We start from the raw sequence: 15,957 nt of genomic DNA on the forward strand, positions 1-15,957 counted from the left end.
AAAGCCTGAAAGACCAATGTTCTAGCCACATTGCTAGGAACCTTGGGAACATAACCCGGTCTTGGGTGCAAATAGCCTTAATATGTCCTGAAGCAAACTCCAGGATAGAGAAGAAGCTGATAAGCTTGGAAGTTGCCCACTCTCCTCGGAGAAGTGATGGCTAATAAAAAGGCTAACTCCAGTGACAGAAACTTAACTGTACACAAGTCAATGGGTTCGAAAGGTGCCATAAAGAACCCCTTTCAGAACTACTGCCAGGTCCCATACTGGAACTCTGATTTGAGCAGGAGGCCTCATCCTAAATGTACCACCCAATAAGGCGTGAAGGCAGAGATAGCCGCAGCATATACTCCGATAGTAAATGGATATAAACCGGATGAAAACCCGGTATTGTAAAAATTCCAGAACTGAAGCCAGTGGGCAGTTTGGAAGTGAATGTTTGTCACTACACAGAGTAGTGAATAATCTCCATTTAAAACAGCCTTAAATGTCGCCTGGAGCGAAACTCCAGGTATGAAGAAGCAGCTGATAAGCTTGTTAGTCACTCACTCTCCTCAGAGAAGTGATGCTACTACCCATAGAGCCCTCAGGGATACGAGTGTGAAACCAGAGATAGCCTCAGCATATACTCTGGGTATAAACCGGATAAAAAACCGGTATTGTAAAAATTCCAGAACTGAAGCCACTGGGCAGTTTGGAACTAAATATGTCGTCACTACACCAGGTAGTTAAAATAGCCTTAATTCGTCTGAAGCGAACTCCAGGCATGAATAAGAAGTCACTCACTCTCCTCAGAGAAGTGATGGCTAATAAAAAGGCTAACTTCAGTGACAGAACTTTATCTGTACATGAATCAATGTGTTCGAAAGAGGCCATGAGAAGGGCTTTCGAAACAACTACAGATAGAGCCCTTAGTAATAAGAGCATAAAAACAGAGATAGCCGCAGCCTATACTCTGGTAGTAAATGGATATAAACCGGATGAAAAAACGGTATTGTAAAAATTCCAGAACTGAAGCCAATGGGCAGTTTGGAAGTAAATGTTTGTCACTACCCCGAGTAGTGAATAGCCTCCATTTAAAATAGCCTTAATTTCATCTGGACCTCATTTGTGTTTTTCTGTATAAACATTAATTACATCTAGATCCTCAGAACTAGAGTAATTCACAGCCCTCACAGTTAAAACGGGTGAAGCCGACTCGCGGGCACCCGTTGAACCATGATGGCTAATAAAAAAGGCTAACTTCAGTGACAGAAATGTATCTGTACATGAGTCAAATGTGTTCGAAAGAGGCCATGAGAAGGGCTTTCGAAGCACTACAGATAGAACCCTTAGAAATAGGAGCATAGACACAGAGATAGCCGCAGCCTATACTCTGGTAGTAAATGGATATAAACCGGATGAAAACCGATTTTGTAAAAATTCCAGAACTGAAGCCACTGGGCAGTTTGGAAATAAATTGTTGTCACTAAACCGAGTAGTGAATAGTCTCCATTTAAAATAGTTTTAATTTCTTGTGGAGCTCATTTGTGTTTTATGTATAAACATTAATTACATCTAGATCCTCAGAACTAGAGTAATTCACAGCCCTCACGGTTAAAACGGATGAAGCCGACTTGCGGGCACCTGTTGAACTATGATGGCTAATAAAAAGGCTAACTTCAGTGACAGAAATGTATCTGCACATAAGTCAAATGTGTTTGAAAGAGGCCATGAAAAGGGCTTTCGAAACACTAAAAAGAGCCCTTAGTAATAGGAGCATAAAAACAGAAATAGTGGATCTTAAATCTGGAGTAATCTCCATTTTAAACCATAATCTTTCGAATAGTATGGGCTTTACAACCTCAGCCCCTGCCTCGACAGGGTGTCTGCTCTCACATTCTGGACCCTGGGGATGTCTGAATGACAAAAAATTTCCTGTGAGACCAAAGGAGAACCTGATGCGCCAGTCTGTATAGAGGGCGCGACCTCAGGCCTCCCTAATACTAGATGCTGCCGCCAACGGACCTAACACTCTAGAAAGTGCTTTACGGTGTAAAATTGGCCTTATCTGATCCTAGACACTGATGCCAGGATCGACTCTGTGTGTGTAGGAGACATACGTGCCTACATCCTCACTGAGTCCCAAGTTACCCAAAGAAATAATATTTTCTGCTAGTGGGTTAAAATGCCCTTTTTGGCGTTGTTCCGTAGCCCTAGGCGCTTCATATGGGCAAGGACGACATCTCGATGCCGAACTGCCATGTCTTGAGACTGGACTAACACAAGCCAATAGTCTATGTAATTAAGTATTTGGATCCCTTGAAGTCTCAGAGGAGCAAGGGTTAAATCCATGCATTATGCGCTGTGAAAGAACTACTCTGAACGGCAGAACCCGATATTGGTATGGTTTGCCCCCGAAAGCAAACCTGGGATTTCCAGATGCTGCAGGAGGATAGATATATGGACATAGGGGTCCTTAAAATGTATCATGACGAACCAGTCCTCAGACCTGATTAACACCACAATAAAAGGAATTGTCAGTTTTAGAATTTTTATCTCCTCAGAGATTGATCTAAATAGGCCTCAGCCCTCCACCCTTCTTTGGTACAATAAAATAATGGCTATAAAGCAATGACCTATTCCTTTAATAAGGTGGTCTTTTTCCGGGGCCCACCTCGGTGGGTAAAACCCCTCCGAACCTGGGAGGATGGGAAACAAACTGAATTATGTAGCCTTTCTCTATAACCTCTAGCAGCCATTTTGTGACATTTTTTTAATTTTCTCCACTCATGGAAAAATGCACTAAAAAGGAGATTGACTCCAGAATGCTCACTGCCCTGAAGCGGAGGACCGGCAGGGCACAGCTGAGCTACTAAGAAAAAACCCTATTGTTCTGTTTTATACGTCTTTTTTAATGGAGACAAAAATTAGGTCTTCTTTAATGAAGACGGAACATAAGGGGTTAACAAACTATTTTGTATGTGAGGGCACATCGGGCACAGGTTTTATCTGTGCTCTATGAAAAGTGCCCTAAGAGGCCACTTGTGAACGACAGGTCCCCTTTAACGCAGCCTTATGATTTTGAGACAATGACTGCTCTCAGATCAGCCTTATATGCCTCTCTGGTTGCTGGTTGTTGTTTCGTCCCCCAAGCTCTCTGAGGGAGAGGGGGGGCACGAGAGACAACAATCTGTTTTTGTTATCTGTATGTTGATTAATACTGTTTAGATGCAGATTCTCGGGGGAAACTGCGACGAGGAAAAACCCGTTTCTTTAGTAGCACGGAGAGAAAGCTCCGCCGCTCTCCTGAGCTCATCTAATATTACAGGATTCAGGTTCACCCTTTAATTCATACAATATCTGCTTGATATGCGTGAACAATGCCAATATTGCAAAGGCATGCTCCAGGCGACCCGCGACCATATAAACTTGTTAATCCATTTATATTGTTGCTGTCTCTCGCAACAAATAAACCGCGAGATACTTTCAATACGGGCATTTGCCGTATCTGCATTATTTAAAAACCCCCAAAAAGGGTTAAGAAACTCGCTGATGTGTTTAACAATAAATGAGAGGAGTCTGCATATCTGCATGGTCTTCCGTTTAAAAACTTATCAGTGTAAATCAGGGAAGAAAGTTAAACCTCTTTCGTCAAGTTCACTGGCAGCCTTCACTTTGTGCTGGTCAGTAAAGTCAATATTAGATTGTTACAGCCGATCGGGACACAACATAATAGTTCTTCGTAACATGGAGAAAGGGTATAAATCAGTAAGCTTTGTGTTTTCTGTATAAACATTAATTACATCTAGATCCTCAGAACTAGAGTAATTCACAACACTCGCGGGTAAAACAGGTGAAGCCGCTCACGGGCACCCGTTAAACCACAAGGCTTGCGGGGTTTGTTTTCTGTATAAACATTAATTACATCTAGATCCTCAGAACTAGAGTAATTCACAACACTCGCGGATAAACGGGTGAAGCCGCTCGGGCACCCATTGAACCACGCTTGCGAAAACCCATCGAGAGCGGAGCATTTGAATGGCATTTTCTCATAATGCCCGCACGCCTCCCCCTCGGGGGAAAGCGTGCGTGTAGTCCGCACCAAACACACACACACAAAGCTCGTGCTATCCCCGTCAATAATAATCTAGGACAGGGGGTAACACACTTCTAATTCCCTTTCTCTTATCCATGTTTCCCTAGTTTTTTAAACTAATCTAATCTAATCTCACTAGATATAGATTTAGACACATTCACATTCACACAAGCGTTCGCTGAAATAGCAGAAGCTGTTTGACCTATATTATTTCCGCATATTTATAGCCTCGCGTTGCCACGTCACTCTTGACGTCATCCGCCGGCGTCTATATATAGACCTAGTTGACACAATATTCACGCGCGTCACGCTGCATAGCGTTCCCCCATAATGTCATTACATGACACAGCGTCAAGTATCCCTTGAAAGGGAACTTATTGTATTTTATTAAGAAATAAATTATTCCAAACCAACACTGAAGATAATTTATTCTGAGTCTGTGTTTTATGTTTATCTGAACCAGATCCACAAACATAGAGGTTGGTATAATGCAGGAGATTAATGTGACAGTGTCCGTAGAGAACAAAGGAGAGAATTCATATAACACGGACTTTCTCCTTAAGTACCCTTATGGACTTTCTTACAGGAAAATCACCTCTAAACAGGTAAGACCACATGTTGAAACATAAACTAAGGAAAAAAAGAATGATGAAATCAACTTCATAAAATAATGTCTAACACTTTAATAGCATACCTTTAATTAGGGTGAGGTTACTTGACAACATATCCTACAAGTTATATATAGGTCATTTATCAATTTTCTGAAATACAAACCATAACAGTTTTTACTAAATTAGCACCTCTACCGGGAGCAGGCGATGCCACAGAAACTTTAGCTTTAATGCTTTGTGAGGTTTCATCTGCATGATAACCCGGAAAATCCCATAGCTCAGTTGGTAGATCATTGCGTTAAAGATCAGCAGGATAAAGATCAAGTGTTTAATCCCATGACACTCAAGTATACATGCTGAAGAAAAGTTACAGTCTCATGCTGCATTATTTTAATAATGTCAAATATGCTGTTTTGATCATGGTAATGATTATAATAATGATTCTGGGGATAGGTAAAAATACCATGTCTGGTAGAGATATCATATTGCCCATCCCCCAACATGTGTATAGATCAACTTTTGTGGATTAACTTGTCTGTGGATTAACTGGTCCTCGCCATGAACATAGCTATAGATGCTGGGATGGCGTTAACAATAAAAAATAAATAAAAAATGCAACACTCAGTATGGCTGCTTTTGTGACAGAAGTCCCGCCTTCTAGTTAAAAGAACCAATCAACAATCAATATAGACAGACAATTCACTGGGGGAGGAGCTCTATACAGTCACCATGAGGCGCCTGCCTACCAAAAGCCGTTGTCTATATATTTATTTGCATATTAGTGTGCACCCTCACTAATTTCAGAAGCATCCTCAGGGGTTTGGTTTTGGAACTGGGCCTACATTTAGTATTTCCTGCTACATCAGCACTTCCTGCTGCATGTCACTATATAACTGTAATCTCTGCTGTACGACTGAACTAAATTGATGTTATTTCTTTAAAAATACAAAATGACTGTGGCCGAAGACTTGTGTAAAACCGACTACTGGTACAATCCTACTAACCAAATATTTCACGTTACTAGGATAAATATATTTAATTATTTACAATTAACTTAAGCTTGACAAACATTAAAAAATGACTCTTTGATGTTTATAGTTCAAAAAGGAAAAACATGGCCCTTAACTAGCCCTAATTTGAACAGAAACAATAAGAATACTGAATAGTAAAAATTAAAGTTAGTTCGATAATTAAAAAATTGATAAGTTTAGTTTTACTTCCTACAAAAAGTCTGGGGCTGCGTCCGAAACCGCATACTGTTCAGTAGGTACTGAATGAGATGAAGTACTTACTTACTGACTGTTACAACAGTAGGTACTGTATAGTATGAAACCTAGTAGTATGAATGCGAATTGGACATACTACATTTACCATGTTGTTACATCAAGTGACATACGTTGTCATCACGTCATGTAATACCAGCGCGAAAACGGCCGCATCGCTGCTTTCACCTTTCTTCTTCGTTGCATAACTCCGCTCCTGGGGCATCATGGGATAGTGAAGTGTCCATCGTATGCACACTGCGAAATCTAACCGAAAGTAGTAGGTCATCCTGGTACTTTTCGCATACTGTTTTTGGAATACTACGTATTCGAACATACTACTCGCCTCGCCTACTGCTTTTCGAAGTAGGCGGTTTCGGACGCAGCATGGGAACCATGGCTGCTTTGATTGGCCAAAGTGGGTTTTATTGTGAATGTGCAAAGTAAGTGACATCACTGTAGGTTGTTGCTGATTGAAGTGAATCAGCTGAATCCACTCTCTTAATATTAGTTGGTTTATTAATATAAAACTTTCTGTATGAATAGGGGAGAGTCGAGTGTGCTTCTCTTGATGGTGAGCAAGGAGTTACTCAGGGAGAAACGATCTGCCACATCAGTCAACCCATCTTTAAGGGCAATGCTCAGGTAAATAAACACACAAACATTATTTTATGTACGCATTTCTATGTACATGCTTATGTACTTACTTGTTTACATTAAAATTTTAGGAAGTTGAATTTAAAGTGACAAAGGTGTGTTAAAGTTGTGTTTGTGACTGTTATGGTTAACATGTGGCTTGATTTGTGTACTTTTTCAATTTTTCAAATTCTAGGCAGTGTTTGAGATTACGTACAGTATTAATAAGGAAAGCACATTTGGCCACAATGTGAGGTTTAGTGCTAGGGTCAAAAGGTAAGTGGGTAAACCTGTTCCCCATCTTTTGCTGCAGTTTTTAGTAGTAAAGAGCTCTTAAATCTACAATCCATAACATTTTGGTTAAAAATTAAAAAAGTCTGTTATTGTGCAAGTATATAAAAATCTGTGTTGAGCTGTTGGATGCCATTTTGCAGGAAACATTTTGATGCCATTTAAAGTAAATGTAAAGATAAGCACGTAAAGTAACCTGTGATGTTATGATCCAAACAAAGATGGGAAAGTTAAGGATTGCAGCTTAAAAGTTTACAAAATTCAACATTTCACCATGAGCTCTGAATAGTTACTTATATACATACAACTGATATTTGTCACTTAACCACTAACCAAAAGCCTCCATCACTTACAGTGGGAATGACCAACATTCTCCAAGCAGCATATTATCGCAAGAGAAAACCATTAGTGTTAAATATGCAATATTTATTGGGTTGATAAGGTAAGTGCTCTGCTCATTTATTATGTTTTTATGCTAAAAAATAAAAAAATTATGTTTGCTGAAATTCCTATTCTTTTAACTTTTAAGACATGAAAATTCCAGCATCTACATTAATTTTACTGCAGGACAAAATGATCTCAGGAAACCTATAAAGCATATATTAAAGGTACTGCTTTTTATGTTGTTGTCTTATCTGAAGACAACAATTTGATGTTAATATTACCGTAGCTAGTTAGTAAAGTGTCAAAATGTATTAATGTAAATTTACATATATTTTTTTCTTTCAGGTTGAAAATGACATGAGGGAATTAAATTTTACAGTTTCAATAATGGTACCAATAAAACTGGGTGATTCGGACATCTGGACTGACCTACAAGTATATCAAATTTACTAACATTGTGTCCTATTTACAAGCGCTTAATTGACAAGAAAATAGCATAAACTTGCTTTATACTTTAGTATGTGAAGTGAAGAAACACAACAACATCCAATCCTTTAATAATTATTTTTATTTGATAAATCACCAAGATCGTTATTCACTCATTACAGAGCACACAGAACCAGAGTTTAAAATGCTGTTGAATTCATTTTTGCTTCAGTTTTTATTAATTGGGTAAGAGCGCAATGTAGTGGATAAGTAAGGGATAATGTAGAGGCAGCCGGTAGTTATCGGGAAATAAGCCCCGACAGTGTGATCAGGACCCGACGCGAAACTTTGCACAGATGCATTAAATGATCGTAATACCTTATTAAGATCCTCTGCTTCATACTTGTCTGTCTTCATTTTTTCTCTTTTAGCCAGTCTTTGAGAAGTTTTAATGCCCATTCTGTATTTTTTGTGTGTTGGCTTCGTAGCTGTCATGCTCTATTTTGTCAAGTTCAGTCTCAGCAGCTGTCTGTGTCTTGTCGTGGTTGTCCAGTGTTTGTCACAAGATGGCGCCAAACAGTAATCTTTATTGATCTTTATTGGCGCGGAGCGATTTTACTCGTACAAGTAGTACCGGCTATGCGTTATTGCTTTGGAGCGGTTATTATTTGAAAAGAACGAACCTGCAAATGTCTCAACTGACCAGTCAGAATCAAGCATTCCAGAGAGCCGTGTAATAAAAGCGGAATAACAGATTACCGTAAAAACTCGCCAGGGAAGTGTCATTAGCACGGAAATGTTTTCTCTTAATTGACGAAATAACTCGCATAGTGATATAACTCGTCAATGGTGGAGTTAATTTGCTTTACATTACAGTAACATGCTAACCTACTTCTTTTCAACAGCATTTTATTATACATTTGCTGCACACATGTTAAATAAAAATGCCATAACAGCTAGGGGAATTTCTTACAGATATTAGGCTGCAAGAAGAGCCAGACGGAGAGGAAGCCCACCATCAACAAACAAGAAATGATTGAAGTTATTAAAAAGCAGCGTATGCTGGTACGCCTTTTTAATGCAGTACAGTACATTTCATTTTTACAATTTATTAACAGTATGCGCAAAACATACAGTATTAAACTCTGTGTGTCACTTTTCTGTGTCAGAATTGTTCTGTTGCTGTTTGTGCAGAGTTCACATGTGATGTGAATCTGATAAGAAATGAAAAGATACTCTATAATATATCAAGCAATGTGAGCTCTGGATGGATTGAGCAGGTAACGGAAAAAAGCTTGTTTTTCACTCTTGAAGTAAACGTGCTTTACAATGCCATAGAAGAACCATTTTTGGCTGAATGGTTCCATGAACAACCTTTAACATCCAAAGAACCTTGCTTTGTAGCGTAAAAGTTCCTTTAGATTATAAAAAAGTATGAAAGAAAGAAAACCTTTGACTTAATGATTCTTTGTGGAACCAAAAATGCTTCTTTTATGGCATCGCTGTGAAGAACCTTTTAAGCACCTTTATTTTTAAGAGTGTCCAGTTATTCACAGTAATTTGTTATTGTTACACTAATAACCTCATATTCTCATGATCTCTCCCTCTTAGACAGGTCTCAAAGCAGCTATTTTTCAGTTGGTCAGTACAGCATCTCTGAAGTATGATGAGAGTAAATATGTTTTCTTTTCCACTGAGTCCAGAGGCTCGACACCAACTGCCCAGGTACTATAGCTTGACATGTGCATTAATATGCATAATAAATGTTGCTGATAAATTTACCTTTCTCTAACTTGCTACAGGCAGCCTAAAGGATAAGGCCCTTTGCAGACATCTGTTAGGCTTATGAAATATAAATGTAGTGTTTTAAATGTGAAGTGGGCAGTGCTGGGCAGTAGCTTCACTACAAGTAGCGAAGCTAGTAGTTTAACTAAATTTTTCAGTAGCTTGGCGGTAGCTTAGTTGTTTTCTAAATCAAATAGCTTTTCAGTAGCTAAGCTTTTTTTGACCAAGTAGTGAGGTAGCTTCCACACAAGCTACAATTTTCCAAACATTTCTGAAGTCGTCCTGAATTTGAGAATAAGCGCGTCATTTGAATCGACACAGGACGTCGTTTGTTCCGTATTTTCGAGTTGTGCAGCCTTCATTCATACAAAACATTACCACTCGCATTCTGTGAAGACCAAGCCAAGCTAATATAAAAACATGTAATAAATATTGCAATTGAAACTATTAATAGAATGTGCTTTGGCGGGCACCTCACAGACTCTGTGCAGGCTACCTGCTGCCTGCGGGCCCACGTTAAGAAATGTCAGGGCCAGGGGTTTTTGAATAAAGGCAGCTCAAACATGCATTTTATTCTGGGAGTAGGATAAGTCCAGGAAACAGCCCCAAAATGTGAAGTACCTAGGCCTACATTATGCTTGTATTGCCTATAATTACCAAAGTGATAAATTGAAACTGAATAAATAATTACACAATAAAACTGGTTAAAAATAAAAAAGTAGCTTGGATGTAGCAAGCTACTATTGATGTAGCTTAGCTTGCTACATTTCTTAGGGGGGTAGCTTCAGTGTAGTGAAGCTTCATTTAAGGTGAAGTAACTGGTAGCTTAGCTCACTACATTTTCCAAGTAGCTTGCCCAGCACTGGAAGTGGGCACTATTACATACAGTAATAAAATAGATTAGTTTCAGTATCACAAACATTCAAAGCAGTAGCTTTGCTAAATGTTTCAAAAGATATCATGTAATTGTATTATATGACCCCATTTAATGTATACTAATTGTGCTTGAGGGGGTCTGTGGTTGAAAGACAAGATGTCCTGTGTCTGTGATTATTTTCCAATGTCGTGATTTTGCTGCTTATTTGACTTCATGCGGTGCTGCAAGAACCAACACACGGATGACATCAAAGTACAACAAGATAATTTTAATCTCCTATATAGAGGTCTCCTCTCTATGATTTCTCAAATCACTCTTGCAGGATTTTAATGTTATCTCCCTCTCGCTTCTTGTGTCACCACATGAAGTCAAAACAAGTTGTATCAATCACTGGTTAGATTAGCGTAGCAGTCAAAGAACAGGACTTGGGACATGGGAGATCTCGTAACTGCAATCTAAAGACGTGTAAAAAGACGCTACATGTTACTTCTTAATACAAAAGCAAATTGATGCTTCCTCATTTCCTCACTCCTTTGTACCCCAGCCTGTGACCCAGAAACTTTTTGAACTTACCCATCTTAAACGATTTCTCAGTTCTCTAAATTCACCGCTTTGGAGGCTGCATTTTAAAGTAGAAAGGCAGTAGGGCTATTCGTATTTAGAATATTTGTTTGGAATATTTGTATTTAGTTATTCCAAAAGTGAAAAGCAAATTTCTCTTGCTTTTTTATTTTTTATGCTGTCCAACTGACAATGTGAAAGTTATCTTGCTTTTTCTCTGGTGATCCATATAATGCAAGAACTCGGTTCCCTATCTCTGAGAGTTCAAAAAGCAGAAACATGCAACACAAAAGTTATTTTCTGGATCCTGGTGATATAAGGTTTATAAAGCCAATTGATTATTTTGTGCAAGAATGAGCGTTATTTCAATACGCTAAGTTAAAACTGTGCCTGTGTCTGATATAGCCCCCTATATACTCATTCACTATCCTCTATATCCACGAGTAATGGTAAGTAAGGTTTTTATGAAAGTGGATGAAATTAAATGGCTGTCGCGCAACTGAAGTCTTTAATCCTTTAATTCACACTCCGGCATGATTTGCATTCACACTCTGCGTTGTTCTGTACCTGAGCCCAAGTAAAACAGACCCGAGAGCCAACTTCTGTAAACGGGCCAAGTTGCAATTAACCAAACTGTGCCCGGGCCTTGTACGGAGCGCTCGCACTAGTAAAACAAAACAGGGTTTAGGGGTAAAACCCGCTTGGGCGTGGCTCAGTTTGGATAGTGAGTACACCCTTAAGAACTAGTCTGACCAACTAGCAGTAAGTTGGGGCTAGTCAGTCTTTCAAAATATAAATTAGGCCAATCTAATGTAAAACATTACTGGCTTAAAAAAGTTATGACCTTCTTAAAGACAGAAATAGGATGACCATGGGCCAGATTTCAGTAAAGCGAGTACAATTTCAATAAAATGCAGATGATAGTGGAAATTTTTGTGGGTGATTTACTGACAAGGTGTACATAAAAAAACACAGGTGCAAAAATCTCATTTCCATTATGACTTACTTAGCAGTTTGTCGAAGCAGTTTATGTAACTGTCACTTTGGGTGCAAATAGCAAAACTGGATTGTGGCATATCAAAGGCATTGAAGGATACATTTATGCAGCTTTAAAAAATCAATCAGATATAGGTCAAAAGGCCAGAAGTGAAGCAAACACTGAATTCCGATTCTTTGATGCCATACTACCTTAAAATACATTCTTTAAAGAGGCATTGTCAACTTTCAGACATCTTGCATTAAACCATAAGAAACATACTGTAAGAAAAAAGTAAATGAAGAGTTTGGTTCCAAAATCCATTTTGACAAATTTCGGTAAAAACGTGTCTTCTATACCAAGAAAGTGACAAGAGGAAAACCACTATTTTTTGTTACAAACTTTCACATAGAAACTTTAGGTTATAAAAACATAAAAAATTCAAATCCATAACTTGATTTTCAAAGATTTATTATAAAAATGAATGATTTTTTCCACAAAATGCAATAAATCCATGACGTTTTTTTTCCAAAATTCTATAAATCTATTCAATCAATGTATAGATGTGCATTCATTTTTGCCATTTTATATTAATTTAGTTGAACAGTTGTACACACTGATTAAAAAAATTTATCAAAACACTTTGTCATATTAGGAACACTGTCATTGCTGCGCGGTTATACTAAACGCCATCGCTTAACATTTTTCACAGCGATCAGCTGTGATTCTCGTTGACTTTAGGTAAAATTATGGAAAGTTTTTCATAAGATCCCCTGGGGTCAATGTGTTAGCACGAGAGAAGCTAGATGCTGTCGGAAGAACAAGCGATTGTAAATTAATAGATGTTGATGGCTTACGTTTCTTTCCCGTCACAGAAAACCACAGGTTTATCAATGCATTATTTCGTTTTTGTTTGTTTGTTGATCACTAAGTACTAAGTAGATGAGGAAAACTAGGACTCTGTGTACTCAACGTGCCACCATTGTTTGTTTACGTTACGTGGAATGGTGCGCTATAATTTGTGGAGCGGATTTATTGCATTCTCTAGAAAAGGGTGAGTGGTGTTTATTGCATTTTGGTAAAAAAGAGAGAAAAGATGACAGAATAACACGGCGGATATTGGATTTTGTGTAAAATTAAGAATTTACTTTTAAATACTGACCTGTTATAATACTGATTTTGGCAGTAACTCAATTTTTTCAAAAATGGCATTTATTGCTATTTGGAACCAAACTCTTCAAATATACACTTCCCCTTTAAAGTCCAGACTTCTGCAAAATAAAAAATCATGTTGCCACATTTGCAGTTTCAGTTAGATGACAAGGTATTTATAAATAATATATGTTATGAAAGAAGGGTTCAGTGTTATAGTGATCATATTGTATAATTGTTTCTCAGTCTCTTTAATAGAATACATCCAGAAAATACAGGAAATGTTTATTTAGTATTAAAAACTATATTAAAATGGAAACTGATGTGTCAAGTTTTTAAGGTAAACTCCCCTTCCACCTGAGCAATAGCAGGAAACTGCAGGATCTCTTATACCTAAATGAAATGAAATCCTAATAAATCCTTACTTCATTCTGCTCAAAAAAGCTCAATATGTTTACTGCCAAGAGAAGTCACACTCAACACTGACCATGCCTAACGGAGACATTTATTCCTGAATTTTTTTTGTGCATATTTCCTGTATTTTCTGTTTGTATCTTAATGAAATATTGAAAAATAAATATGGATGGACATTAAAACATCTAAAACAACAAGTCTTGTGGTGGTGGCCTACGACTTTTGCACAGTACTGTATGTTGATTATAATGATATAGGTTACTACCTTTTTAATCATTTATAGTGGTTAAGACTCATCAAGTCTTTTACTTGTTTAGATTATTACCCAAGTGGAGGTGTATGAGGTGGCAAACCTCACTAAAGAGATCATCGGAGGGGTCATAGGAGGACTGCTGCTACTGGCTCTCATCACAGTGGCTCTCTATAAAGTGTGTATATCACCGTCAATTAAATTAATTCTTTTTTAAAGAAATAGTTCACCCAAAAATAAAAAAATATTTTATTTATTTACCCTTGTGTCATCCTAGACTTTTATCAGCTGGACATAAACATATGTTGTCGCTTTGTATTCGTACATAGGACTGAGTCAAATATGACAGCACGTCAAAAACGTGAACTCACATTAATTCTGTGACAACTTAGCCATTGATTATTTTTATGATGGGTGTGTGTGCTTTTAAAGCTGCAATATGTGGCTCCCACTGACAAAAAAAGGACATTGAGAGACAGCATTTTTTAAAATACTATATGGTTGTTAGGATTTAGCTGAAGGTAATATACGTTTGGGGATGGCATAATGGTAAGAAAATTATTTTAAATGTTTATATTAACCATTTCTTTGTGTTCAGTGTTTAATGTTTACATCATGTGTACATCATGTATTTACATTGTGTCTAAAGTGTTTAATGTTTACATCATGTGTACATCATGTATTTACATTGTGTCTCAAGTGTTTAATGTTTACATCATGTGTACATCATGTATTTACATTGTGTCTAAAGTGTACATCATGTGTATATTCTCATCTGATATTTGTTCTCCCTGTGCAAGGCTGGGTTCTTCAAAAGCCAATACAAGCAGATGCTGGAGGAAGCCCAGGGGGATGCAGGAGGCGAGGGAGCAAATTAATTTGCATTTGATCTCTTACAGTATAAATATATGTAGTTTGAGTTGTCATTTAAATGATGACGTATATCCCTACATAAATTATATTTTGTGAACAGTATGCTAGAATGCATAGTATTGCTTGTTTTGTGTGTGAAATACAAACTAATATCTAACCACTAAGTGTAACAATATAGTTTGTCTGTGCAAGAATTTTTTTAATTCCCTAATACAAATATTGTGCTTTTTAAAATACTGGTGTTGCATAAACTACTGTTTTTATATCTAAATATATCCATTATTAGTTTTAAATATCCACTGATTAAAATTGGTTTATAATTGCATCCTAAATTGTCCTATATTCTATTGTGTAGTCAGCATGCATGCAGCTCAATTTCTTTTTTTATTGCTGTAATGTATACAATCATCTGCATGCTGTGACTGAAATTTGATAATGGGTATGTGTGTGTTTCTTCAAAAAAAAAATAAAAAAAAAATCTTAAAATGTTTATTGCTGATACTATATGTATGAAAAATTTACTGTACGGTTTTAATCAGAATTTTATAATCATGGCTCTATTAAGTATGTGTTTTAACATTTATGTACATTTTATATACTTCATGCAGCAGTTAACTGTACAAAAAATTGTCACATAATATGATCACATAAGGAATGCTAAACGGACATATCCATGTGCATGCCAAGTGTCAAGGATATAAGACAATGTTTGAAAGATATAAGACAATGTTTGAAAGATACTGTAATTTTAAGACATTTAGGAAACCTTCAAGTGTCTATAAGATTCTAGTTGGACAGTTTTATAAAAAAAAAGATATTAATAAAGTATACAATTTCAAACTTAATGTCAGCAGTCTATCTTATAGTGAACAAGCCAATGATGACAGTTGCAAGGAATCAAAGTCTCGGTTACCTGAAATAGGGAAAGAGACACTGAGTTTTGTTTTAGATGCTCTGGGGAGTGTCTTGGGTGTGTGTGGGCATGTAAGGATGTGAGGGTGTAACGGTTTTGCTCCCAGTCAGCTACCAGAGGCCGAGGCCGATGTTTGTGCATGCATAATTTTAATATTATATGTGACTTTCACATTTGAAAGAGAGGCATACGCAAATTTTCTTGTGCACCTATGATTTTTTTCTATGAATCACATGTACGCACTTTGAGAAATAATTGTATGATAACATTTTGGATGCCACACTTTAACGTTTAAGATCATGAAACAAATGTAAATATTAATAAAAGATAACACAAGTAAACACAACATGCAGTTTTTAAACGTGGGTTTGGATTTTGTTTTCCCTTCATAATAAAAACCTTCACTTAAACCTGCATGTTGTGTTTACTTGTTTTATCTTTCATTAGTATTTAAATTTGTTTTATGAT

The 15,957-nt window shown here is 37.2% G+C and overlaps 1 protein-coding gene across 3 annotated transcripts in view; it reads left to right on the forward strand.

The window, feature by feature from the left end:
- The window catches only part of LOC135734568 (integrin alpha-X), a 182,581-nt gene extending 167,160 nt beyond the window's left edge, over window positions 1-15,421 (forward strand). For all 3 annotated transcript variants that reach the window (XM_065253402.2, XM_065253403.2, XM_065253404.2), the window contains 11 exons: window positions 4,542-4,683; window positions 6,498-6,596; window positions 6,784-6,863; window positions 7,234-7,320; window positions 7,408-7,486; window positions 7,608-7,697; window positions 8,664-8,753; window positions 8,858-8,968; window positions 9,300-9,413; window positions 13,771-13,881; window positions 14,504-15,421. In XM_065253402.2, the coding sequence (XP_065109474.1) occupies window positions 4,542-4,683; window positions 6,498-6,596; window positions 6,784-6,863; window positions 7,234-7,320; window positions 7,408-7,486; window positions 7,608-7,697; window positions 8,664-8,753; window positions 8,858-8,968; window positions 9,300-9,413; window positions 13,771-13,881; window positions 14,504-14,581 (1,081 nt within the window). In that variant the 3' untranslated portion in view covers window positions 14,582-15,421. The remainder of the gene's footprint in view (window positions 1-4,541; window positions 4,684-6,497; window positions 6,597-6,783; window positions 6,864-7,233; window positions 7,321-7,407; window positions 7,487-7,607; window positions 7,698-8,663; window positions 8,754-8,857; window positions 8,969-9,299; window positions 9,414-13,770; window positions 13,882-14,503) is intronic.
- The last annotated feature ends 536 nt before the right edge of the window (window positions 15,422-15,957 follow it).

This window comes from Paramisgurnus dabryanus, chromosome 1 (genome assembly GCF_030506205.2).
Source record: "Paramisgurnus dabryanus chromosome 1, PD_genome_1.1, whole genome shotgun sequence".
Classification (NCBI taxonomy): Eukaryota; Metazoa; Chordata; class Actinopteri; order Cypriniformes; family Cobitidae; genus Paramisgurnus; species Paramisgurnus dabryanus.